At 39.8% G+C, this 26,178-nt stretch overlaps 4 protein-coding genes and 1 non-coding gene across 8 annotated transcripts; 3 read left to right on the top strand and 2 right to left on the bottom strand.

Annotated features, from left to right (window-relative positions):
- Positions 1 to 574: 574 nt before the first annotated feature.
- LOC135631388 (DNA (cytosine-5)-methyltransferase 1-like) lies at positions 575 to 7,259 on the bottom strand. The gene is made up of 21 exons (XM_065139022.1): positions 6,740 to 7,259; positions 6,598 to 6,626; positions 6,419 to 6,515; positions 4,993 to 5,100; positions 4,779 to 4,916; positions 4,597 to 4,693; positions 4,328 to 4,500; positions 4,186 to 4,251; positions 3,763 to 3,996; positions 3,606 to 3,664; positions 3,473 to 3,539; positions 3,056 to 3,385; positions 2,923 to 2,991; positions 2,765 to 2,851; positions 2,587 to 2,674; positions 1,906 to 2,024; positions 1,705 to 1,809; positions 1,585 to 1,628; positions 1,440 to 1,509; positions 1,259 to 1,362; positions 575 to 979 (listed from the first exon to the last, which is right to left on the bottom strand). The coding sequence occupies exons 1-21, from the start codon at positions 7,133 to 7,135 to the stop codon at positions 802 to 804; spliced, it is 2,658 nt and encodes an 885-aa protein (XP_064995094.1). The 5' UTR covers positions 7,136 to 7,259; the 3' UTR covers positions 575 to 801.
- Positions 7,260 to 7,798: 539 nt separating this feature from the next.
- On the bottom strand, positions 7,799 to 7,880 carry TRNAS-GCU (transfer RNA serine (anticodon GCU)). Its single transcript has one exon. It is a non-coding gene; the product is annotated as a tRNA-Ser (tRNA).
- Positions 7,881 to 8,622: 742 nt separating this feature from the next.
- LOC135630857 (peroxidase 59-like) lies at positions 8,623 to 10,043 on the top strand. Its single transcript, XM_065138105.1, has 4 exons — positions 8,623 to 8,894; positions 8,968 to 9,150; positions 9,242 to 9,407; positions 9,499 to 10,043. The coding sequence occupies exons 1-4, from the start codon at positions 8,670 to 8,672 to the stop codon at positions 9,915 to 9,917; spliced, it is 993 nt and encodes a 330-aa protein (XP_064994177.1). The 5' UTR covers positions 8,623 to 8,669; the 3' UTR covers positions 9,918 to 10,043.
- Positions 10,044 to 11,333: 1,290 nt separating this feature from the next.
- LOC103976747 (uncharacterized) lies at positions 11,334 to 24,078 on the top strand. Of its 4 annotated transcripts, none has more exons than XM_018822574.2 (8): positions 11,334 to 11,571; positions 11,896 to 12,966; positions 15,815 to 17,153; positions 17,366 to 17,645; positions 21,349 to 21,456; positions 21,537 to 21,815; positions 22,703 to 22,846; positions 23,405 to 24,078. In XM_018822574.2, the coding sequence occupies exons 2-8, from the start codon at positions 11,928 to 11,930 to the stop codon at positions 23,405 to 23,407; spliced, it is 3,192 nt and encodes a 1,063-aa protein (XP_018678119.2). In that variant the 5' UTR covers positions 11,334 to 11,571; positions 11,896 to 11,927; the 3' UTR covers positions 23,408 to 24,078. The 4 variants fall into 4 exon arrangements, with proteins under 4 accessions (XP_018678119.2, XP_009390337.2, XP_009390338.2 ...); XM_009392062.3 differs by having other exon boundaries at positions 23,299 to 24,078; XM_009392063.3 differs by having other exon boundaries at positions 11,893 to 12,966; positions 23,299 to 24,078.
- Positions 24,079 to 24,478: 400 nt separating this feature from the next.
- LOC135630878 (CASP-like protein 4D1) lies at positions 24,479 to 25,525 on the top strand. The gene is made up of 3 exons (XM_065138143.1): positions 24,479 to 24,828; positions 24,922 to 25,054; positions 25,162 to 25,525. The coding sequence occupies exons 1-3, from the start codon at positions 24,650 to 24,652 to the stop codon at positions 25,390 to 25,392; spliced, it is 543 nt and encodes a 180-aa protein (XP_064994215.1). The 5' UTR covers positions 24,479 to 24,649; the 3' UTR covers positions 25,393 to 25,525.
- The last annotated feature ends 653 nt before the right edge of the window (positions 25,526 to 26,178 follow it).

Below are 26,178 nucleotides of genomic sequence, written 5' to 3'. Positions count from 1 at the left end.
TTTGAATGCATTTAAAATCATATAATTTGCAGCAATAATCCCATAAATGGAGCCAATAAAAATATGTGTTTTCGGCACCTGATTTTTAAAATAATGGGAAACTAACATATTAATATAAGATTTGACGGCCAATAAAACAATCTAAATTTTGAGTGCATCTAAAATAAACATTATACTTTTTGAATTTTTTTGTAAAACACTAACATTTTTTGTAAAACATCTAAACAGTATACAGATATGCGAAAACACTAATTTACTTACTCTTTTATTGGTCGACCTCCTTTCTCCCCTATGGCTGACGATGAAAGCAAGCGATCACTCCCTCTTCTTTCTTGCCTGTGATCAATAATACAAGGAAGACTTACGAGTAATGATAAGAACTATAAACGAAGAGAGAAGTGAGTCCTTAACAATGACAACGAAAGCCAGAAAAACGATCAAAATCTACAAACGACCATAACAAAAGTTACAAATAACAATTCAAGGCAGCCGACGAAGTTAACAAACAACGAAGTGATCAGCAACAATGGTAACTATTTCAAAAAAAATTTAAATAGAGACTCTCAGTACAATATTTTAAAAAATAATTTTTTTTCAGAAATTCATTTTTAAACATTGATGTTGTATTGGTACAAGAAAGCTATAAAGCATCCGATGTTTCCTCTGATCCACACGAAAGAGATCGATCAAAATGGTTAATCCACTGTAATACAAACAACATTACACAGTAAGAAGATAAAAGACAACAAGTTCTAGAGGGACAAGCTTAATTTGTCTGTGTAAGACGCCGATATGGAACCCCTACACGCCATCTGTAGGTTCCTTGGGTGTGGAAGAGGATCCGCGATCTATTGCAGGAAACTTTCTGGGGAGAACGAACAAAGGTTCAGCGCTACATTGACCCTTCAATGCCTGGCACAGAGCATAACCCAATGCTCGAGCAACTGGTACAGCAACAGCGTTTCCCACTTGAATGTACCTAAGCAGGCAAACGCTCACATTTCATGTTTGTCACCAACATTATTGAGACAGATTTTGATATATGCGTACTTTTACTGTTTTAATAGTCCAAGATAAGAATTAAAATAATAAAAAAAACTTGTGGTTTGCTCTTTCCCAATTTATTAAAGAAAATGTCATTACAACATGCAGAAAGAAACTATAGCAAGTATTATGATAAATGTCAACCTGTATGGACAGACAGAATATGCCGATAAAAATTAATAATGCAAAAAAAGGAAACAAAAGAAGATTTTACCGTTCTTTTACAGGCCCTTGAAGTTTGTAAAAGTCTGGAAATCCTTGAAGTCTGGCATTCTCTCGAACTGAGAGCACTCTATCTTGCTCTGGGTGCAGAATCACCTAACAGCATGACTACTATTACAATAACTTTAAAGGCATTAAACAAAAATTGTTCCCAGTTATGCAAGAACGGGTACCTGGTTGTGAGGCTCAGCCCTGGTTACGACTGTAGGAACTGTTTCATCCCACCACAATCGTCCAAAAGGCCTGTAATAAATCCAACGTTAAATTGAGTGGAACTAAATAATGATATGTAGTAGAGTAAATTGGGTGACAACGTACTTCAAAGATTTTCCTTTAATAAAAGACATAGCATAGTCGGGAACCTGCAGCAAGGATTCATATTATTTTCGGCAGAAATTATAAAGCAAACTGACAGTTCAAATCCATATTAGAGATTACCAAAGGTTTCCCTGATGGCAATATAACTCTTTCGACATTTGGATCCCACTCGACGATATTATCAGGACCAACCACAACACCAGGCAAATCCCTGAAATTTGCACCCTACATTTAATTTTTTGAGACAAAAGTGGTTATTATCGTATGCTCTCCGATGATAAACAACCACATATCCAGAAATTTAGATAATATTGGGCAAACCTTCCTCTTTGGTATTTGGCAAACCCGTTGATAATCATCATCATTTAATTGCAACGGGTTGTGATCAAAAAGTTGGTGCATATCTGTTGCTTTGACACGAGGGCTATAATTCATTAGCGCTACATAAACAATAAAGTAAATTTCATTAGTTGTGCAAAACCAATAAAGCTATTTCAATAAAAAGTGCAATCGAAAACTAATAATAATAGTCAACAAAATTCTTTGCTTTTCCGATTTTTTTTGTGACTAATAGTAAAATTGGCTCTCCTTTGTACTTTTGTCAAGTTTTGCTGCTAATTCCTATTATTTGCCATATATACATAGATAAAAACTATTATTTTGCTTTTCTTGAGTTTGGAAACCATGAAAAACAAATGTAATCTCTTTCTGAAAAGTTAAGTTGAGAAAAAACAAAAGAGAATTCAAGAAAAAATGTGCAAAAGAAACTATTTAACCTTTCTTTTCTAGGTATTGGGCAAACTATTTCTGTTTAGTTCTTCCAACAAAACAAAATGAGGTGTTTTTTTAACAAAAAACATGTATGAAAAATCTTTATCCGAGTTGTAAAAGTCACTCATATTATCCTTATTCCAATACCACCTGAAATCTAAAAATAACTATTTGATTAGTATTATACCATTTCTTGTTATTTATTTTCAATTACAAGTAATTGCAACCTACCACTTCTGGGGAGACGAATAAACTGTTGAAATTCTGTTTTTGCTGCTTTACCATAGGGAATCTCATCCCTATCTTCGTAATTCGTAACCTTGATGCCAATAATAAAAAAGATAAATTAGTTACATACAAACTAAATACGTATTAAACTGATAAACTAATCAAAATAATAAATATTTACCGGTGGAAGATCAGACAAAGCATCCTCCAATTGTAAAGCTCTTTCAAGTTCAGGGTGTTCATTTTCATTATATGCAACTATATTTTGCTACAAGAAAAACAAGATATCAGTAAGATCCGACATAAGAGTATGGAGATAAGTTGTTTTCTGAGACATACCTCAAATTCGTTAGGAGCTCCCCCACGAACAATCACATCATGGGTCGGTAATGGAAATTGGGGCAACATCTACAGCCAAGTGCTCATGTGTTATTTAAATGACATGATAGAGCTGAGACAAGAAAAAACAAACCTTAGTTGGCCAAGCACCCCAAAGAAACACCCGCATCCGAAATTGAGGAAGGCCATAACATCCAGCAACCATCATACCAAGCCTTGCTTGATAATTCATGGCAACAAGCCTACTCAAAGCATATCTTCCCATAAAGCCTTGTGCAAACTTTAATATGTCAACAACATTCTCCATAAGGACATATTTTGGTTTGAGAAACTCAACAATATCCATAAAAACAACCATCTGTTGATTTTTTGGGTCCTCCAATGGAGCATTTTTGTTTCTAAATCGGTTAAATCCACTTATCCCTTGGCATGGAGGTCCACCACAAACCACATCAGCTTGACCCTAGTAGGAACAGAAAGAAAAATAATGGAGACTATATTCTGACCATATCCAAAGCCTCATAGAAAGAAAGAAAAATAAAAAACCTACTGGTAATGGCAAAATGCCCTTGCTGTAGCCATTCTTCACAAAATCCTTGATTCTCTCTTCGCATTTGCTGGTATATTAATACACAATTAGATATGGGCAAGAAAGTCCAAAAATCTCTAAGTTAAATTAGTACCTTAATCCTTCTACAGGCTCCCAAGTATCATCACTAGGGCCATATCCCTTCCAACGAACCTAAAAGAAAGAAGATATTGACATTGTTCTCAAACAAGAATATATAAATTGTCATCCAAATTTCAAATAAGATTCAAAAATTGTCAACTTTGTGTTACCTTAAACTTTAATCCAATTTTACCAATGTCACTGGGATCACCATAGCAAATTCCAACTAACTTATCAACTTCGAATTCATCATTTGGCACCTTGGGATCATTAAGCTCCTCACCATCCAAACCATTAGAATCAATTTCCTCTTTAACTTGATTTCCAATAACATGATATTTTTCACACAATTTTTCCCACTCAATCAAAAGAGCCAAAAAATCTTCAGCCTTCTCATTCCTCACCTACAACATGTTTGTGTTAGCTAGGAACAATTACCTTGCAAACCAACCACACGAGAAATGCATGTCATGAAAATTATAGCGTAATTATTTTATGTAGAAACATGAAATAAATTATTCTCAGTCCAGATGGAAGCTGGCTATGCATCTGTCCAAACAATGCCTTGAAATAAAATGGCAGACCATGAATACCTCAGTGTTAGGATGGTTCAACTTTAAGCTCTGGCAAGCATACTGATTCAAATCAACAGCCCAACGCTGCAACATGAAAGCAAAATTAAACATGAATTTGCATTAGATGCCAGTCAAGCATAATTTATCAAGTTTGACTCACCGTTTGGAGATTTATGCCAGATAAATTCGCACCCAAGCATAGACCAGTGGACATTGCACCACATCCAGAATACAGGTCAAGCAATGTAACTACATTTTTCTCCCTAAAAGATGGAGAATCGGGATCTGATGATGACATAGTGGATGATGATCCACTGGCCGCCCTATCATTTTCTAGTGGTATTTTGACATATAGTTAGCAACAAATTCTGATTAATGGAACTATGAACATAGAAAAATACTTATATGTTGAGAAGACTACATTATCACCTGGTAAATTTGCAAAAGTTGAATATGCCAAAGAGTATGACATGTCGTAGTAAAGATCACAAGAAGGAATGCCTTTTTTCTTGACCTCCAAATTGATCTATCACAAAACAATAGACACTGTAAGTCTATCAAAAACTACACTACAGAGGCACAAGGATTGGTAGGGAAATGTTGAAACTTACATTTGGATCCACACGTTCAATTTTTATCTTGGAAACCATACAATCCAACAAATTATCATTTTTCTCCTCTGACAAGAAAACTCTTCGAGGATCATGAACAACTTTTGCACCATGACAACATGCATGATCCTTCATAACCTAAAGACCAAAAGAATCTACAATGCTTTGGACCAATTTCAGATTATGATGAAACAGAAAAACTAGAATTACTCACTGTATCTTCTGCTCTAAAAAACCACTGAGCAGTAAAATATAGTTCCCCGTCAGTTGTTTCAAAAAATTCAACTATACGTCCAATGTAGTCAAGCTCTCCTTCAGCTGCCTAAAAATAGACATTTTACAATCAACTTAAGAAAATAAATAGAAATGATATCTAGAAAAGAGCAAAGTTGGACCACACTACCTGTTACAAACATTACAATATCTGACCCCGAAACAAATAATTTTGCTAACGGATGGGTAATATATGTATCCAACATATGCAAAGAAAAGCTTCCTTAAACTTCAGTCAAATACAAACTAATATTGAAAATGTGTTTCTAACACTAATACAAATCTATTAGTACATTGTAAAGATTAAAGAAAACATTAAAAAAAAATGCCAATGAAGGTACAGAACTAAAGAGTCACAAAATGTGGTTTAGGTTTTTGCCACTGGGACAGCCATAGTACAAAGTAATTTTATTTTCACTTGCAATCAAACATGAGCCCACAATCAGAATCACAGGTTTCATTTGACAGCATATTGACCATTGAGTTTTCTCTTGACACCTAAAACCCAAATTGCAGATTGCTTATAAATAGAGTCAAACAATCAGAATATCCATCTTGACACCCACTTTCACAGCCCATCCAAACTACAACTATTACACTAATTACAAGCCCTAAACATTGTGGATAAGTTTGTCGATTGCCACTGCACTTCTTGCTCAACACAGCCATATCAAATTTTAATAATAACCACCTATCCATCGGACCATTACCATCTATCCTGCATTCATCACTCCCACCATCACAATCCTCAACCTTCACCTGTCAAACTGCACAATCCTAACTTCGTATCCACCTGCAGCAAATACTAAAAAACCAACGAGAGATGTTGTCATCCATAGTGTCAACAATTATCCTTCCAATTGCCACCTTGATCATCACCACTTTTGACAGTGCCATCCATCTCATTCCCCAAAATGATCGAGCAAAGGTGTCATGACCATCACTGGCTCTTCTGTAGATCACCACATCTCCCACTTTCGATTCCAACCACCAGAAAATTTCATATTGTCAGGTCTAGAATTTCAATTGAATGATGTAACTACAATCATACAACATTGTGGAACCTCAGATAGAACAATAGCAATTACCAAAGTATATGTATTTGAATATTAAGACAGATTTTTAACTATCTATAAATGCGATAGAAGACAAAAATAGGATGACAAATTCTGGGGTTAACCTATGGTTTATATTCAATTATTACGAAACAAAAATTTAAGGAAGCGCACAGATGTACAAATCCCAAATGATGTGTCATGAGATTTAAGAAGCTTACTCTAACATGATGAGACCGATCAGACCACAATAAATTTAGTTAAAAACGTTTAAACAAACAGAATCGCAGCAAAAATTATCACATCACTCACTTTGACATATGCATCATCATCAAGTTTGTATGAGACGCCATCCACCTTGGCCTCGCGATAATGACACTTAGCTCTCAAGAGTTGTTCATCATCCGCCCTGCATTAAGAGTGTCAGCAGCAACATTGAATGAAAATAATGAGAATGCAGTAATCACAATTATCTGATTCCACGTTTTCACCTTTTTGCGCTTCCATTCGACGAAGCCCGCTTTTAGCCACAGAAACACAAAATTAGCGATCATCGTCAATAAAAGAACTGTAAAACGTCTACCCAATTATTGTACGGTCGTATAAACAAACAATTTATCGCCTTCGACGTACCTTCCTTTGGTATCTCTCCGGCCACAGCTTCTTAGCTTCAGCCTCCGGAATAGGATTCCCAACAAAGCAGCTCTCCGGCCGCTCTTCGTTCTTGGATTTCTTGCTATGCCCCATCCTTTTCTTCGGCGATTGCTTCCGACTCTCCGCACACTCCTCCTTACTCTCCATCTCCTCCTCCTCATCCTCGGCTCGATAACATACCTCTTCTTCGCCCTCCCCGCGCCCCGTCTCCGCCGATTGATGCAGGACCGGGGCCACGACAGCGGCCCCGGTGGCGCGTCTCTTCCTCTTACTCCCGGACTCAGAGGGCTCTGCGGCACCGACACTTCCGTCCGCCGCAGCCGCCCTCTTCAACCGCCGGGAACGCCTCTCCTCCGCCGCAGTGGTCATCGCCATATATCAGATCAGGCGAGATCGGAGTTGGGTGGCGGAAAGGGCTAGGGTTTCGGCGAAGGCAGAGGATGAGACGAGAGGACGAGCGAGGGGGGAGTGGCCGCCTTTTCAACACCAAAGAGGGAAGCTGGTGAGAAATGAGCGGGAATCGGAATTGTTATAGGAGTTAAAGTGGATTTGAATGAGGCGTTGGTGTCCGACTGCGGAGTTGTCAGCAGTTGGGGTGGGGTCGGGTCGCAACGGGCGGGTGGATTTGAATTTTGATGTTGGGAACGTTGAAACATTTTGGTCAATAATATTTATAGAAACATTTTGATGTTCTATTTAAGACATCATTAACATTTAAAATATGTTCGCTCATGGAAACTCGGTGATGTTTAATTAGAGCATCGCCAACCTTAAGAACATAAAACTACAATAGTAAATCATGCTCTATTTACCAAACATTTAAACGTATAAACGAGATTTTATTCCATAAATGAAACAAATTAATCCTTGTATAAAAAAACAGCAAATAAGACACGACGTTCAATAATAAATATTCTAATTTATTTCGATCATGTCAAGCGACAATAAACACAGGTAGGGAGCGCTGTGGCCGAGGGTTGCAGCCTGTTGGCTAGCAGAGGGGCCAGGGGAAAAAATTATGCTTTAAAATTATTGATTCGTCGCCTGAGAGATTCGAACTCTCGCGGGGAAACCCCATGTACTTAGCAGGCACACGCCTTAACCACTCGGCCAAAGCGACATTGTTGGACAGTGATGGTAAAAAACATAAGTAAATAAAATTATCAGTCATACCAAACTTGCTATCGAAGACCATATTATCCAGCACGATTACTCTAATGCCCTGTCGAACTTAAATGCGAGGTATACTTTCTATCAGCTTAAGCTTTAATGGTGATGCAACTCAAATCTCATCATGTTATTACAGTAGCTTATGAGTTAAGTTGATTCGATTTCTATTGGTTTAAGCTTTACATGGATCCTAAGGTTACGACTAAAGCACAACCATTTAATCTTAGCACCGGTAGTCACGGAAAGTGAATATAGCATAAAAGATACGAAGCAGAAGAAGAAGCAGAAAAGCTTTTGCATGGCTGCCGTAGATATCCGAAACGTGCTGGAACTATTCAAAGCACGTTTGCAACATGCTACTGCCAAATCGTATACGTAACCCGCAGCCAAAGCAACCCAGCGTTGATCTTCTCAGGGCACTAACTTGTTAAGTATTTTGGATAAATGTAGCACCACTACATGAACCAGTGGAAGATGGCAAGAAACCAGCTCTCCTGATCTCTATCTTCCTTTCTGTGGACCTTATTTTACTCCCTAATCCAAGAGGACCGCATTACAACCCGAGTTTATGCGAGCTTACGTTCGCCCCACCTCGATCCACAAAGCAAAAGTAAGCACAGCCTCCATTTTACATTGCTTGCTTATTCTCTTCGTTCTTTCTATAAATATCAATCCAAGTTATCCCAGTATGACATGAACCGGAACTCGCCATCGTGTTGTGTGTTTACAGCTAGAGAAGATGAAGGCTTTCACGTATACGACTTGCAGCCCTTCGCTCTTCGTGGTTTTGATGGTGTTGTGTCTGAGCACGGGTGTGAGCTCACAGTTGACCACTGATTTCTATGTTACGAGCTGCCCCAATGTGTTCAAGGTGGTGCGACGTGTGGTTGTTAATGCCCTTAAGAATGAGATGAGGATGGCAGCTTCTCTTCTTAGGCTCCACTTCCATGATTGCTTTGTGAATGTGAGCTTTGAACTCTATTGTATTCTTTGATTCTACGACTACTCTAGAGTGATGTGTTTCCCTCGTCATGCAGGGATGCGATGGCTCGATTCTACTGGATGGGAGTGATGGTGAGAAGTTTGCTTTCCCGAATATAAACTCCGCGAGGGGATTCGATGTCGTCGACAGCATAAAGACGGCTGTCGAGAATGAGTGCAATGGAACTGTTTCGTGTGCAGACATACTTGCCATAGCAGCAAGAGACTCGGTCGTGTTGGTAAGTCCTCCATCGCATTCCTCGGTATATGTAATACTTCTTGGCGAGAGTGGATCGCTATCCATGAATTCATGGGTCTGCATGGATGCAGAGCGGTGGTCCTACATGGAAAGTCCTCCTTGGAAGAAGAGACGGGTTGGTAGCCAACCAAACAGGAGCTAACAGTAACCTTCCTTCTCCATTTGACTCCATCAGCACGATCATATCCAAATTTGCTGCTGTCGGCCTCAACACCACCGACGTCGTCGCCTTGTCGGGTTCGCCATCAACTCTATGATCAGCATCTTATATAGCTTGCCGCTCTTGTGTTCGACCTAATGGCGAAGCTTCATGTGGACGCGCATGCAGGTGGGCACACGATCGGCCTCGCGCGGTGCGTGACGTTCAACAACCGGTTGTCGAACTTCTCGACGACCGAGTCGGTGGACCCGACGCTGGACTCCAGCATGGCGGCCGACCTGCAGGGCCTTTGCTCACAGAGCAGCGACGGGAACGCGACCACGGCGCTCGACCGCAACTCCACCGACGTGTTCGACAACCACTACTTCAAGAACCTGCTGAGCCAGAAGGGACTGCTGTCGTCGGACCAGGGGTTGTTCTCGAGCGACGAGGGGGTGGCGGCCACCAAGGGACTGGTGCAGATCTACAGCAACAGCAGCAGCGCCTTCTTCAGCGACTTCGTGATCTCCATGATCAAGATGGGCAGCATCAGCCCCCTCACTGGTTCTGCGGGAGAGATACGCCGGAACTGCAGAGCTGTGAACTAAAGATAGCATCGGATCTATGCAACTACGACTCAGTTACTTTTCTGTATGCAAATCTAAGAGGTTAATCAACAAGCATGATGTTGATGCAAGCCACTGAGTTTGCATCTGCTGTGCGTTCTACCTCAAGTCAATTCCATAAGATCTTCCTCTTTGCTATCTCGACATCAAATCGATCATACATTACATCAAGATGTAGAGAGATTGAATCGAAAATAAGTATAATATATAATGAATTAATAAATGGTGTCGCCCACGTCTTCTTTCCTTTTAATAACAATTAATGTAGAGACAAAAATGTTGTGTTTATCGAATCTTATTACGAGATTAAAACAAACAACCCTACGATGATACTGAGGATTGCTAAGAAACATTTAACTTCTTAAGTAGTAAAATCTATCTATTTGTTTACCTACCTACGTTTATATCAAGTTAATTTTAGCGCACTGACGAAGCGTTCGATGTTATCGATACGTTCCTAAAGTTAATTTTAATGTTGAACTATTATTTATTTATTTAGAAAGATAAAATATTCATCTTCAAACAAGACAAATTATGATTAATTTAAAAAATATTACTATCCTTCGGACATTTCAACGCATTAATGAAAATGTTAGGTGCTATTAATATTGAACATAATTGTAATGTTGAACTATTATTTTAAATATAAATATCATATTATTCATTGGTTTACAAACAAAGAAATGATGGTTGATTCTAAAATTAGTTTAAATTATTTCTATAAAGATGCATTACTGAAATATGGGCTATTAATTATCGGATGATTTTTCTTGAAAATGCTCCTAGTGCCCAAGTTTTTAGTTTTTTTTTTCTAATATCCTAAATAATCGTACCACCTATTTTTTTTACCCTCATTGTGATTATTTTATCTTTGATATGGATTGACATTAATCATGAGTTATTTTAAGTTCAAATAGATGATAGTATCGTTTACAAGCATAACAACTCGACCAAAGAAACTACAAACCCAAATGCATAAACACAATATCAACACACCTTTGTCGTGACTATACGTAGATACCGATCTAATTCATAATATTTATTCAATAGCCTTTAGGTCATGACCCTCGTAATCAAAATTATGAAGAAGATTTAGTATCCCTTCAACTATCTCAATCGGAGGATATTAATTCGCATTATGATGGAAAGTAATGAGTTCGACAATGGGATAGAGGGGATGACGATCGATATTTTGGGTATTAGAGATGAAAAAAGTATTAAATAAAAAATAAAAACGGAAAAATATTTATTTAATTATTTAAACAAAAATATTAAAAAAGAAAAAAATCAGGAGTTTATTTTAAAAAGGAATATTCATTAAAAAAATTCCCGGGACATTAAAAAAAAAATGCCTGCCAGCCATAAATTATTATAAAAATTATTCGGACATAATATTCCGTTGCTGCTGCTGCTGCTGCTGTTGCTGTTGTTGGATCGGCAATTAGCGCAGTCCTCGAAATCAAATCGAATCGAGCCATCCCAAATGCCGTCCTCCTCCAACACCTCCTTCCCCCTCCTCCTCCGCCCTTAATGTCGCGGGATTGCGCTGCTCTCCGCCGCGGGAACGCCTCGCCTCTCCTCAGCGCCACCGCCGAAGGTCGCCGGGGCCCGCCTCCTGCCCGTGGCTCCTCGATCCGTGAGTCTCTTCTTCCCACGTCCCGTCTTTGCTAAAAAAAATCTTACCTTTTCCCTTCCCTTCGCCCCGGCACTCGGTTCCGAACGCTAGGGTTCGGAATGGGACTCCATGGTTCGTGTCCGGCTCCGATCCCGAGGTGGATTGGCCGCTGGATTCACCGACCGTGGGTTCTTAACATTTAAAAAATGTGGTTCTTGAAAGCTAGGGCTACGGTTTTGCCTGCAATTTGTCGAGGATCTATCTGTTTTTTTTTGGTGGGAAGGGAAGCACGAGCAAGAAAATAAAAAGAAACTCTTTTCTGCTCTCGTTTTGGTTGATTAGCAGGCTTTTCTTAGGCGGTCTCTTCTTTTTGGGAGATGGTGGACTCGGTGGATGTGGTGTTGGAATTCTTAAGGAAGAATCGGTTCTCGAAGGCTGAAGCTGCATTGCGGGGGGAGCTCAATGCTCGGCCAGATTTGAGTGGGTTCCTTCAGAAGCATCTAGCCGAGGAGAAAGAAGAAGTGGGAAGAACCGTTGGAGAAGTTAGCAGTGTGAGTGCAGAGAGTTCGAAGGAGTTCATTATCAAGGAGATTGAAGTAGGAGGGATTGGTAATGGATTTGATAGCAAGAAGGGGTTTGGCCTTGGTCAGGATAGGGAAAGCGGTTCAGTAGATCTGTACCCTTGGATTTTTAGTTCAACTAGCAGTACTTCCAATTTGGTTTTGAAGGATACAGGCACCATCGACAACTTTGCTGATCTCTTGATTTCAGAAGAACCGAAGCATCGGCGTGGTTCTTTTGCGGTGGAGAAGAGGGATCGTGTCTTTTGTACTGAACCTGATCGGCCAGAAGAGCAAAGGGCTTATGTTATGTACAAAGATAAAGCTGAGGTTAAAGTGAAGCCTGAAATCGGCCAAGTTAGTGATCATAAGGACAACTCTGCTGACATTCAAGACCATTTTCTTGAGAACCTGTGGGTGAAAAGTGAGGATCCTTTGAAGGAATGTTCTGTGAAGACAGTTTTTCCATTTTCCACTGATAATGCTTCGTCAAGTTATGGTGGACATGCTAATGAAAGGACATTAAAACTTACCGTCCATAACGATGACATTAGGGAGTCAACAAAACAGCAGCCAGATGAGATGAGTGGGTCATACACTTCCGGAAAGTCTCAAAACAGTGTGGAACCAAAAAGTTTTAAGAATTTTGATTTACCAGTTATTGTTGAAAATCACAGGGAAGAACTGCCAAGGCTGCCTCCTGTAAGGCTGAAGTCTGAAGACAAGTTAGTCAACAGTCTGTGGGAGGAGAAAGCTGATCATCATGGATCTGGAATGAGGCTATCCAATGCTGATAATACCTTTATGATTGGATCATACCTTGATGTCCCTGTTGGGCAGGAGATCAACTCTTCAGGTATGTAATGGTTGAGTGATGTAAATATGATTGTTGTGTTGGATGTTATACAAGTAAGATTAACTAAGTAGAAGATTATCCTTCTGCAACAGATAAGGGTAAAATAACCGTCCACTTTCCTGGCATGGAGCATGACATGCTTCTTGCATTGCATTTACTTTTGATTTTTTGAACATTTTCTCTATGCACTGCAGAAGCATGCATTTTCGAGAGTGAGATGCATCAATCTAAGTAGGAATTGAATCTTTTGTAGTTTTGCTATCACTGCTAGAATCATAAACAACCCTGTACGATGCTTGCTGATGATCCATTTGAAGGACATTATGGCAAGCCCACAATTTGCTTTGGAGAAAGTTCCATGAAAGTTAAAGTTTAGCATTTTACTACCTGGGCTGTGGGAACTTTTTGAGTCATTGTCATTTGTTATTTCTGGGTAGTGAAATAGGGTGAAATCCAATGTCTTGGATTCGACACATAGCATGTACAAAATCCATAACACTATGATAGTATACTAAAAACTTTGCTGATTATAGAGTATGAACATGAGCTTTTGCCTTAATATAGTTTAAGAACAAGCTGAAGTTGTATGTATAGTTTCTTAGCCAATAATTGCCCGGCCTTAGAAGTATACTTAGCCAATGCATTTTTTAATTTTTTTGATTTTGGATTATTACCTAATTCTGTTAAAATATTTTTGGTGCTACAGAGTTTAGGGCCAGCCATTTAATTAATAACTGCAAAAGTATCTGCTTAACAGTGCCCATAACTCATCTGTATATATATTAATCTCAAAGCAGTGATTTAAAAAGCGCTAGGCGCCAAAAGGCGCCAAGGTCCACAAACGCCCGAGGCGCTAGGCGCTCGCCCAGGCGCTCGCCCGAGCGAAGCGAGGCGCTAAATTATAAAAATATATAATATAATTATAAAAATATATAATATAATTATAAAAATATATAATATAATTATAAAAATATATAATATAATTATTTAAAATTATCTAAATTATAAAAATATATAATATAATTATAACAATAATTTCAAATAAATAAAAATTAACAACATTAAAATCAAAATAATATATTATTAATCTATTAACAGAAAATTAATCATTTCAAAATTCAAATAAACTTAATATTAAGAGTATACTGAGCCTAATGGAGAAACGAGGAAGCAGCGGCGAGCGGCAGCAGCAGCGAGAGGGCTCGCGGGAGGCGCGAGCAGCAGGAGGGCTCGCAGGAGGCACGAGCAGCGAGAGGGCTCGCGGGAGGCGCGAGCAGCGGGAGGGCTCGCGGGAGGCCTCGAGGGAGGCGCGAGCAGCGGGAAGGCTCGCGAGAGGGCTCGCAGGAGGCGAGAGGGCTCGCGGGAGGCGTGAGCAGCGGGAGGGCTCGAGGGAGGCGCGAGCAACGGGAAGGCTCGCGGGAGGGCTCGCAGGAGACGCGAGCAGCGGGAGGGCTCGCGGGAGGCGCGAGCAGCGGGAGGGCTCGCGGGAGGCGCGAGCAGCGGGAGGGCTCGCGGGAGGGCTCGAGGGAGGTGCGAGCAGCGACAGCGGCAGCGGGAGCAGCGGCAGCGAGCGACGAGATCGCGATCGGGATCGAGAGCGGCAGCGGCAGTAGGTTAGTGTTGGGTTAGGGTTAGGGTTAGGGTTGGGGTTATATCGGTTTAGTTGGTTCGATTGAACCAACTAACAACCGAACCAGGACCGAACCAGACCTAAAATTCTGGTTTGGTCGCCTTGGTTTACCCAGGCGCTCGCCCGAAGCGCCCAGCGCCTGGGCTCGGGCGGGCGCCCAGGCGGCGCCTGTTTGAAGCGCGCCGCCTGGGACATTAGCGAGGCGCTCGGGCCTCGCCTCGCCTCGCCCGAGCGCCTAGGCGAGCGCCCTAGTGCCTTTTGCAATCACTGTCTCAAAGGTCTGTATTAGTATTCCTTGAAAGTTTTTGGTTGGTATGGGGTTATGGGCTTCTCAATCCTAATTTATTTTACGATTTTCCCCTCTAATTTCGTTCTAGATTTCCTTGTGTTGATTAATACACCTCTTGTCCTCTCCAAGTAAATGTGGTTTAGGACGTGCACCATATGTAGTTGATAGTAACTGGTAAAATTTGGTTTTTTGAGCCAAATGTTTCAAAACTTCCCTTGTTGATCACAAAACTGTATAAGTCGAAAACTAAAATTTTAAGCACATAACTATACTTGTTATAAAGTATTGAAAAATCTCAAAGATGATCCCAGAATATCTTGTACAAAACTGTAGAAGTCGAAAACTAAAATTTTAAGCACATAATAACTATACTTGTTATCAAGTATTGAAAAACCTCAAAGATGATCCCAGAATATCTCGTACCACTCTTTTCTTAGGTAGTATAATCTTGGCCTCTCTAGAGGAAAGTGCCTTTCCTCTGTGGGATCTTGCTAGGTTCTTTCAAAGTGGGTCTAAACACAGTCACTTCTGTTAAAATTGGTAAGTTTAAGCTGATACCTGATTTTTCGGGTTTTGTTACATGGATAACAGAGCAGAGACATTTGGCTGAAACAGAGTAAATCCTGACCTTCCGTCTTTGTGAGTTCAAATGTCCCTGTATGTTTTGGCAGAAATAGATTTTTTTTGGGGGCCAGAACCATGAACCTTGGCTTGCTTTTCCCAGTCCCATGATTCTCGTGATGAAGTTTCTGTTCACTTTTGACCTTCTAGTAAACTGATTTTCAAGATTTATTTGTTGATATTTTAAGGTGGGAATGCTTTAAAGGTGTTTTGTTGCCACACTACATTCTAATTGATTGATACATGTGATCTCTTTTCTTTTTAATGATAATCCACTGTTTCTTCAAAATTTGAAATTTTTATAACAGGTGGCAGGAGAATAATTGGAACTAATTGGCTGTCTGTAAGTCAAGGTATTGCTGAGGATACTTCTGATTTGGTATCTGGTTTTGCTACTGTTGGTGATGAATCTGTTGACTACCCAAATGAGTATTGGGATTCTGATGAGTATGACGATGATGACGATGTTGGATATACAAGACAACCCATTGAAGATGAAACCTGGTTTCTGGCGCATGAAATTGATTATCCAAGTGATAATGAAAAAGGAACAGGTCATGGAAGTGTGCTTGATCACCAGAACCAGGCTCCCAGAAAGGATGACGATGATCATTCTTTTGCTGAGGAAGATTCATATTTGTCAGGCGAGCAGTATTTCCAGACAAAAAATGTTGAACAAGTTGCTATTTCGGAGGCACCAATGGATCATAAGATGCTAGAAATGTATGGCAGAACAGATGAGAACGATCTAATAGCTCATTATGATGGGCAGTTGATGGATGCAGAAGAACTAAGTTTGATGCGTTCAGAACCTATATGGCAGGGTTTTGTCACACAAAATAATGGACTAATAATGCTGGATAATGGGAAAGGTGCGAGTGATGTTGAACGAAGTCGTCAAGAGAATCCTCTTACAGAAGATGATCAGCATGGTTCAGTTAGGTCAGTTGGTGTGGGCATAAGTAGTGATGCTGCTGACATTGGCAGTGAAGTTCGTGGAAGCTTGGTTGGAGGAAGTAGTGAAGGGGACACAGAATTCTTTCCTGATCATGATGTCAGTGCAAGAGGCGCAAGGCATTATCCAAATGATTCAACTGATAGCGATTTGAATAGATCAAACAAGGAAAAGATGAGGGAAAATAAACAGAATAGTAACATCTGGGCAAATAAAAAGGATATAAGCCTGTCAGGAGTGAGCACTGGGGGTGGCTTTTCCTTCCTACCTCCATTGGGAACTGGAGGCATGCTGGAGGCTGATTCTGGTAAATCATTATGTTCAAGCAAAGCCCACGTCGTAGTTGGTAACATTGCTGGTGAATATGCAAATGGCATAGTAGCAGAGGATACACTTGCCACTTGGAGGAGAAAAAGCAGTGATTCTTCTCCTGTCAGGAGCTCCAGAGATGAGGCGACTTCTGGTGCTGCTAGATCAAGAAACTCCAGTGCATCATCAGGCTCAGACTATGGCTACGCTGGAACAGAGAGCATTAGTAAAGCGCACCATGAGACAAATGAAATAAGGGAAGATGACCCTGGAGCAACATTAGAAGATGAAGTAGCGGCATTACAGGAGCAAATAAGACAGATACAAACACAGGAGGACGAATTTGAGACTTTCTATCTTAAGATAGTGCATCGGAAGAACAGGCATGCTTATCTTTATCTGTTCCTTTTCCTGGCAGTGTTCTGACCATTGTATAACTAGTCTTGTTCCTGCATTTTCTTTCCACTTCCTCTTCTCCTCTTCGGTGTTTTATTTGGTTTCTTCTTTCTTTGTGAAAAAGGTGCATTCGCTTTTGCTTGTTCTTTCTTGTTTTCTGTTTTGACATTACATTTCCCGTCTTTTTGTCACTTGCCAGAACTGGTTTTGAAGAAGACAAAAATTTTCATGTGGTTCTGAATTCTGTTATAGCTGGACGGTATCTTGTTACCGAATACTTGGGTTCCGCTGCATTTAGCAAAGCGATTCAGGCACATGACCTGCACACTGGTACAGACGTCTGTGTGAAGATTATTAAAAATAACAAAGATTTCTTTGATCAGAGCCTTGATGAAATCAAGCTTTTGAAATTTGTCAACAAGAATGATCCTGCTGACAAGTATCATATTTTACGTTTGTATGATTACTTCTATTATCGGGTGAGTACAATATTATTCTCGATCATTAACTCTTAATTGTGATTCTTATTTGAGTTCATTTTGTTAATTTTTAGTTTCGCTGATTATTAATATGTATCAGTAAACAATTACGACCACTTGTTATTTTTTCTAGGAATGTTTGTATTGCTTGAAAGAGAGGTTTCCACAACAGCTGTGTATAATTTAATATGTTATCATGTTAAGATCATGCTGGAGGTTGTTGTAGAAAATTTAAGTAGAATTTTATATCACCATAAAGGTGAATAATTGATCATAGGACAAGATATACATGTTAAAGTCATCAAAGGTCTTAATATTTGATTTGAAATTGCTAGTTTGAGATTGAGATGATTGTTAAAAAAGATCAATTCCCTTAGATAATAACATTGCTTGTTCAAGAATACATGATTGCATACTACTTTTTTTACTTGTAAACCACCATATATTGGAAAAGAGCTTTCAATCGAGAAACGGAAAAACCATTGGCTATTTTGAAGTCCAATATTGTCACTCCTTACTATCTCATTTTCATCTTTGTTCCTCTTTGATCTAAATAGTTGTTCTATTTTATGCTTTGTCTATTTATAGTTTCTGGTATGCTTCCTGTTTTAAAGCTGATATATTCATCAACTATTAATAACAACAGGAGTATATTGACTGTAACTGATTACATTACCTTCACCCAGTATGATGATAATGATCCTCTGAATTCTAATACAAGTAACTTTTGAATCTGAATCATTGCGTTGCTGGTTGCAAAAGGATCCTTGTTTGGTATTTTGGTCCTTTAGGTCAAGGTTTGCAATTTCGGTCGGTTTTGGTATACCAAACCCTACTCGGTACGGTATGTACTAAGGTGTACCGACAGTACCCCGGGGCGGGGCATATTGATGGTACGACCAAAATAAGCTTAAAAACCTTCAAAAATACATTAAATAAAAAGTTAGAATAGGGTTTTTAAGTTAGAAATAAATATAAGTTTAGTATAATTTTAGCAAAAATAATATAAATTAGGAAAGAATAGTCCCACATATCTTTTTCGGGCTTTAAGGAGTAGCTTTGTAGTACGTTCCATATCGTCTTTACGTTAGTATTGAATTATCTACAAAAAGATTATTTCAATTATTAGATTATTTTTTATATAACTTCAACTATAAGATTCAAATGAATTAAGTAATCAATCGATGGATATACCTGGTTCTACTATAAAAAAAAACGATGAGACTCGACGGACGATGGATCGGGGTCCTCGATCCTATGTATCTGTATGTCAATACGATATGTTTGTCGGGCCCAATCCTGAAATTGATCCTACGACATAGTGTACTAATACACGAATCACTTGTCCGAGGCAGCTCCTGAGGCAATGACGAATGTGGCATGTATTGGTGCGGAGCATAGTGAATGTTAGAACCTCTACTTTCGCTACTGATCTATTGCTTCATATCGTATGATCGATCGTCGTACTGTTGCTCGGAGAAATATGACCAATTATCACTGTACTACTATTGGCTGTAAGATTCTCCATAATATGATGACTGTGAATACGATGAGCTTCGCTCTATGTCTACGTCGTGTAGTCTCTGTCCCATTTGCTCAAAATCATTCATTGGCTTTCCCTTCCCCTTTCGTACATAAATTTGACCAGTACCTTGTCGAGCTCTATGATCTGAATCTTGAGTGGCATGTGTAAAATATTACTCCTCGGTCCATGCACTACCCTTACATTGTGTAGACGAGACCATCAACTCCTCGGCATCACCGTCATCATTGGTCGAGGCACTGCGGTCCACGTTGTTGCCATGTTTATGGATCGAGCGAGTTGTTGAATGCGATTGCAAAGATGTCTCATCTCCCGACTTGATTCTTTCCAACAGTGCAGCTGATGCTACTGCCTTCCCCTTTACCTTTGCCTTTGTACGTTGGGTGAACAATTGTGACGTTGGGTCTCTAGTTCCTAGAGCAATTTGACTCGATCTTGTCTGGCTCTTTCTGCCACATCTGACCGAGGGGGATTTTTCGCCAGTTGGGGATGTGCTTCTTCTTATTCTATTACCTCGGTAATAAAACATGAAGGACGTTGAAGATCTCCCACCTCATCAAGTAGAGGATCCCCTTGGTTCTTCGCCCCTTCGATCTACTCTAACATCGGTTCTGAATCTTCATTGTAGAATTGTATTTCGACCGTTATCGCTCGGTATAGACCTCTGATACTTATTCAGACCTCTGGTAACAATCGGATTTCAACCGTTATCGCTCAGTACAGACCTCGTATCGCTTGATACAAGGTCAAGTGAGCGGTATCGCCCGGTAGAGGGCGGTCTACATACCAATATCCTGTCGGACCGATACATGCCGCCCACTTTAGGTGTACCGGTACGCATTGACACAGATGTTGTACCAGTACGCATCGGTATAGCAAACCCTGCTTTAGGTGTATTGAAATTTGTTGGAACCTTGTTATTTTGTGTATATTTAGTTTGGAAGAACCACGTTATTTCACATATTTGCTCTATCAAGTTTCAAAAGCCTATACGAAATGTCTTGTTAGATCTATGTGACAACATCTCTAGAAGCTTATTGCATCATGGTCCTGCATACGGTTGATTCTTCTTAACGAACACTGCCGGAGTTGGGTAGCTTTTATATAAAATATGTAACATCGACACATGGTGTCTTCAGAACATACAGTTGATGTTGATAAACTTTTAAACGTCTTCAGGAAACAAACTTTTTCGATTCAGAATTCCGAAAACAACCTCATAACTGAATGATGATCAATGTCATTAATTAATTTGAATTATCTTCATCTTCATGTGAAGATATTAAATGTGTCAAGTGCAAGATTGGAAATTAAATTAAAGCAAATTCTTTTCCTAATGGATTTGATACTCATCACGTCTTACAAAGATTTCCATTTTGATCACTGTATTCTTTTTGCATAGAGACTTCACTTGTCTTTTCATGGTCATTCTCGTGGATATTTTATGATGTATGCCTCTGATGTTGGAGCTTTGATCTATAATCTCATACATTCTCATCATGAGTTTAAATTCTGGGTGGAAGTGTTGAGTGGGTATCTACACAGTAGGGGCACAGAGCTAAGAGCAATTATGAATTATTGAAAGGTTTAAAGCATTTATTCAGTCTCCGCAGCCTTGGCCTGTCTCAGCCCCTCTAGCACCTTGATTATTTTCTCCCACAAGAAGATATGCAAAAAAAAAAAAAAATCTGACTTAGATCATTTGGACTTCAGAAACTAAGATCATATCTCAGTTACATAAATAAAGAAACTGAGCAAAAAAAGTGGCAGCAAAAGAGAAACATTTACATTTTAACATTGAATGACTGGTCTTAACAAAGAAAAGTTCAAAAGTCAGTTTATATGCACATCTTACTCAGATCTGTCACAGTTTATATATATATATATATATATATACAACTTTATCTTTAAATATTTAAAGAGGTTTTTTTTGGTACTCGAACCCAGATCTCCCTTTTCGCAAAGGAGCAACCTTACCGTAGTACCAAGGCCTTGGTATTTTTTTTGCTTCAAATATTTTGGACCTAAAGAAGCTAATTTTGTAGATGATGTAGTGAGTTTGGTATTGTTTATCAAATCCTTTTGCAGTCTGCTATTTGTGTATGATAGAGCTTAAAACTTTATTTGATTGTTTTTTATTGATGTTTTAAATTTGTGCAGGAGCACTTGTTGATAGTTTGTGAACTCCTCAAGGCCAACTTATATGAATTTCATAAGTTCAATAGAGAATCTGGAGGGGAGGTTTACTTTACAATGCCCAGACTGCAGGTATGAATTACTTTTGATAAGAATCATACTGTTCCTATCACACTAAAATTGCTAATGTATGAATTACTTTACATCTGCAGTCGATTACTATTCAGTGTCTGGAGGCACTTCAGTTTTTGCATGGCCTTGGTCTTATTCATTGTGATTTGAAGCCTGAGAATATTTTGGTAAAGAGCTACAGTAGGTGTGAAGTTAAGGTCATTGACCTTGGTAGTAGCTGCTTTGAAACAGATCATTTATGTTCTTATGTACAGTCACGATCTTATCGCGCACCTGAAGTTATTTTAGGTCTTCCATATGATAAAAAAATAGACATATGGTCGCTGGGATGCATCTTGGCTGAACTTTGCACTGGAAATGTAAGTTTCTGATTTGGAATTTCCCCTTGCAAGTCACTCATTGAAGTTTTTGTTGTTCAGCACTCGGTTCAAATTCGTGCAATCATTTCTTTTGTAGCTTTTCTCCCTACTTATACATTCATGTCTTTTAACTAAGTTTATTTTTTTGCTGTTCTTTTTTGTATTTTATTCTTATACTTGGGAGATCTGATTGTAGAGTATGATTTGGATAGAATTAATTTGTTGTTGTCCAAGGTTAACAAGGTCAGTCTTCGATAAGAAGCTTTTCTTTGCTGACAAATTCTACATGCCTATGCCCATCAATGGTCATAATGACACATTTAAAAGAACATGTAGAATCGTGTTGGCCATGTTTCGTCAGGTTTTACACTCATCAAACTCCTTGACTATTGATTTCTAATATTGATGGAAACATGATGCCTTTGTGTTCAGCTTTCTGTGAATGTATCTGCTAGGATTATCTTCTCATAAAGTTGAAACATGACTTGTCGTTGTCTATTGAATTTACTTTTCTATCCTTGAATGTTTGCCTCATCTTTCTGTCTCATTCTAGGGGGTTTGGAGATGCCAAAATTGGTTCTTCATGTCCATATCCATATGGCATTGTTTTAAGACCAAAAAGGGGCTAAATCTGTGATAGCAAGAATAGGGGGTTTTCATCCTTTCTCTTGACCACGTCGCCTAACAAAGTCGACTGATGGTGCCAAAGGACTCTTCACCATCTATGTTGGCCTTCCCACCTAATATAGTTGTTCACCATTCTTAGAAAGTTTGTATTCACTTTAATAAGATCTGGTGTATATTGTTCTCTTAAATCTATTAGGTTTTTGGTGACTACATTTTTTATTTTTTGCTACTAAAAGATTTGTTATGTCACTTTTCCACAGGTTCTCTTCCAAAATGATTCTCCTGCAACATTGCTGGCCCGTGTGATCGGAATCGTTGGCCCCATTGACCAAGGGATGCTTGCAAAGGGATGTGATACACACAAATATTTCACAAAGAACCACATGTTATATGAAAGGAATCAGGTTTGAGATCTCTGATACTTGATCTCTTACCGAGAATAATCTACTCTGCCTTTTATCTAGTGCTGTGGCCTTCTACATAAACTGATAGAGACACACACCAGTCGAGGACTATATATGAAAATTTATCATCTTGCATATCCCTATTTAGACATATTTAAAGACAACATAGTCGGATGATGCATTTCAGGATGTTTCATCTCAAATCTTTACAATCATTTCCCATTGACGTGGTTGCATTTCAAATATATCCTTCAAGGTTATTGAAAATATGAAACGTAACACATACTTGATGCTTATTCTTTTGACTTTTGGCATGCAATGGCTCTTGTTAAACTAGCATCTATCCTTGTTGGGGCATATGTTTTTCTCTGTTATCAACCATCATATAAGAAATAATTAAATGCTGCCACCACTTTCTTAAGTGTTGATTTTTCAACGACACTTCCATCCAGGAAACCAGTAGGTTAGAATATCTGATCCCAAAGAAGACATCATTACATCACCGGCTGCCGATGGGTGATCAAGGCTTTATTGACTTTGTTGCTTATCTTCTTGAAGTAAACCCAAAGAAACGACCAAGTGCCTCGGAGGCTCTGCAACATCCATGGCTTTCCTATCCTTATGAGCCAATATCATCTTAAGAGTTCTTATAGTGGCTGCATGATCTGCACCAGAGAAAGTCCCAATCTGCAGTGCAAGCTGATGTGTATTTGTGGTGCACGCTAAGCGCGAAAGAAGCCCAAGTCTCATTCCATCAGTTTGCTGCTTACTGCGGTGCCTCATGTGCGACAGTAGGAGCAGACTGCCATTTGGGGTGTAGTTCTGTTGTAATCTAACTTGTTTGTCTTAAGCCAGAATGTAGTTGGCATGCACTATGTGATGCCGTTTATGGAGAAAGCACCATGTCGTGTTGTATATGATGTGATTAGTATGAGGCCTTACGAAATGTCGCTGGTTTTGTCTCGAGTCTTAAACATCTGTTCCGCAATGTTGATGGCTTGTTTCGAGAAGATTTTGTGCGAAGAGGAGCTGGGAGCATGTTTTTTCTTCGATCTAATGTGCTCCAAGGGCTGATGTTCCAACTGTAAGCTCTGCAGCAGGAGTCGTAGGCAATCTTAGTTTAGAGACGTTTACATTCTTCAACTATTTGATTAGTTCCTTTTACCTTGTTTGTTGTACATGGAATTAATTTTCATGGAACATCACAAATTTAAGGGTTTTTTCTTTACTTTATAGAAGACTATGAAGTCATAGAGGAAATGTTTTCCTTTTTTTTCTCTCTTCTCACTTAGCTAGTAGACTATGAAGCTATTCAATTGTGTGACTTACCCGTCAGAAACGATAAGACACCCGGCAATAATCTTCTATCGGAGGTGGAAGCTTCTTCTCCTTTCGAGATTTATTCTGTAAGATGGTTGGTTCTTTGTGCGTGACATGGCTTGAAATCGAGACCATGCATATCGAGCTAACCTTGTGATTCGGATCCACCCAACCATTTCACAATTGATTAAGAAGATCAACCATATATATGTTCAATTTGGGATTCCTCTCCAGTGCATAGTGCATAGTGCATAGTGCATAGTGCATAGTGCATGACAAGCGTACTATAGCTTTTACTAAGCTGCAGTTGGAACTCATTGGAGAAGAAGGAGCCAAACCTGCAGGCCCAAAGCCAACGTCAACACCAACGCTCCCTGGTGAACATATCTATGCACTACCCCTTGTCCGAGGCATCACCACCATAAATTCCACACGCACAGCGGTGGCCGCTGCAATATCTATCAGCTCACGCGGCTCTAGGGAATGGCCTCTTCGACCAAGGCTGGGTCGATCACCGTCCTGGCTTTGAGGGTCTTCGTGTTCCTCTTCCTCTTGGTTTCCCTCGTCGTCATCGCCACCGACACCGTCACAGTGCCCGATCCAGATCCAGATAGCGAGTCTGAAACAACCACGCTGGGTTTCAAGGATATAATTGCCTACAGGTGATGGATCCATCGATCGTTCCTCCTCCTCTCTCTCTCTCTCAGGTACTACTGTTACTTGTGCACCTCTAACTCTTGTGTCGTGCATGACAGATACGTATTCTCTGTGGCCGTGATCGGATGCGTCTACACGCTCCTACAACTTCCTTTTGCTGCTTTGAACATCATTAGAGGGAAAAAGTTCATCGGCAGGAACACCTTCCCACTCTATATCTTCATTGATCTGGTACTCGCATGTTTCCATTAGGCGTAAGAGATCATGAAGCTCGCTCGCCCTCTCTCCCTCCATGGAATCAGATTACTGATGGAACTCGATCGTGACCTAATGAGCAGGTGTTCTCTCTTCTGTTCGCCTCGGGGGTAGGGGCTGGATTTGGCATCACGGTGGATCTGAAGAGATATCTGGACAAGGCATTCCGGGGTGACGACGGGGAGAGCTCCGACACAAATGACATCGACAAAGCCTTGGACTTGGTGCACGTCTCCACCGGCTTCGTCCTCGTGGCCACCGTGTGCATGGCCTTCATCATCCTCACGTCCACCTTTGCCCTGGCCAAGAAATGATGAGTAGTACCGCACCAAACTTTCTCCTCTCGCTCAGAAACAAACATCCTCGATCCTATTCATCGACTCATATCATTTTGTTGTAGCTTTTTGTTCTAATAAAAAGCAAGCCACTGCGATCGTGTTAAATTAATCTTCTTTTTGTTTAGCTCCTGCATTAATCTCATCCTGAAATATTCATCTAAGATCGACTTCTCCGGAAGAGGCGAAATAGGACGGGCCAGCTTGGATGATACACCGGACTCGAGGTCAAAATCGAAATCAAGCATTGATGGTCGAATTGGTCAAGCGTTCAATGCTCAGCACACGCTACCGTGGGACTTGAGATGCATCTGTTTCCCGTCCTTTCCCCGGTTACCACCCTTCCATGTCAGTGCCATTTATACTCGGACAGCAGTCATCTCACACACTGACACAGAGAGATAAGACTTATATATATATATATATTTGCTATAACCACAACGTAGCACTGAAAAATATGGCACAGTACAGTCCACTTCTCTGACTACATATATTTACCGAGTGATCTGACATGGATGGATGGAGATAAATATATTCATTCCAGATGAGAAGACAAGAGAGCAGTAGTAGCTGAAGAGGCTGATCTTTTTGATTTTATGGCATTCAAATATAACAACAAATTCTTTTTTCCTTTTTCCCAGCAGAAGACTCGAAGAGAATATAGCTGAAGTTGAAATTCGAGTGTATGATGTGATCATCTTTGATCTTTCATCCCAGTTTGTGGTTCATGAGATCCATTTTCTCCCGCATCATAATGTAATTATT

The sequence above is a fragment of the Musa acuminata genome, chromosome BXJ3-2 (genome assembly GCF_036884655.1).
Source record: "Musa acuminata AAA Group cultivar baxijiao chromosome BXJ3-2, Cavendish_Baxijiao_AAA, whole genome shotgun sequence".
In the NCBI taxonomy this organism is placed as follows: Eukaryota; Viridiplantae; Streptophyta; class Magnoliopsida; order Zingiberales; family Musaceae; genus Musa; species Musa acuminata.
The sequence above is the reverse complement of the archived record's forward strand: the minus strand, read 5'-3'. Positions and strand labels throughout refer to the sequence as shown.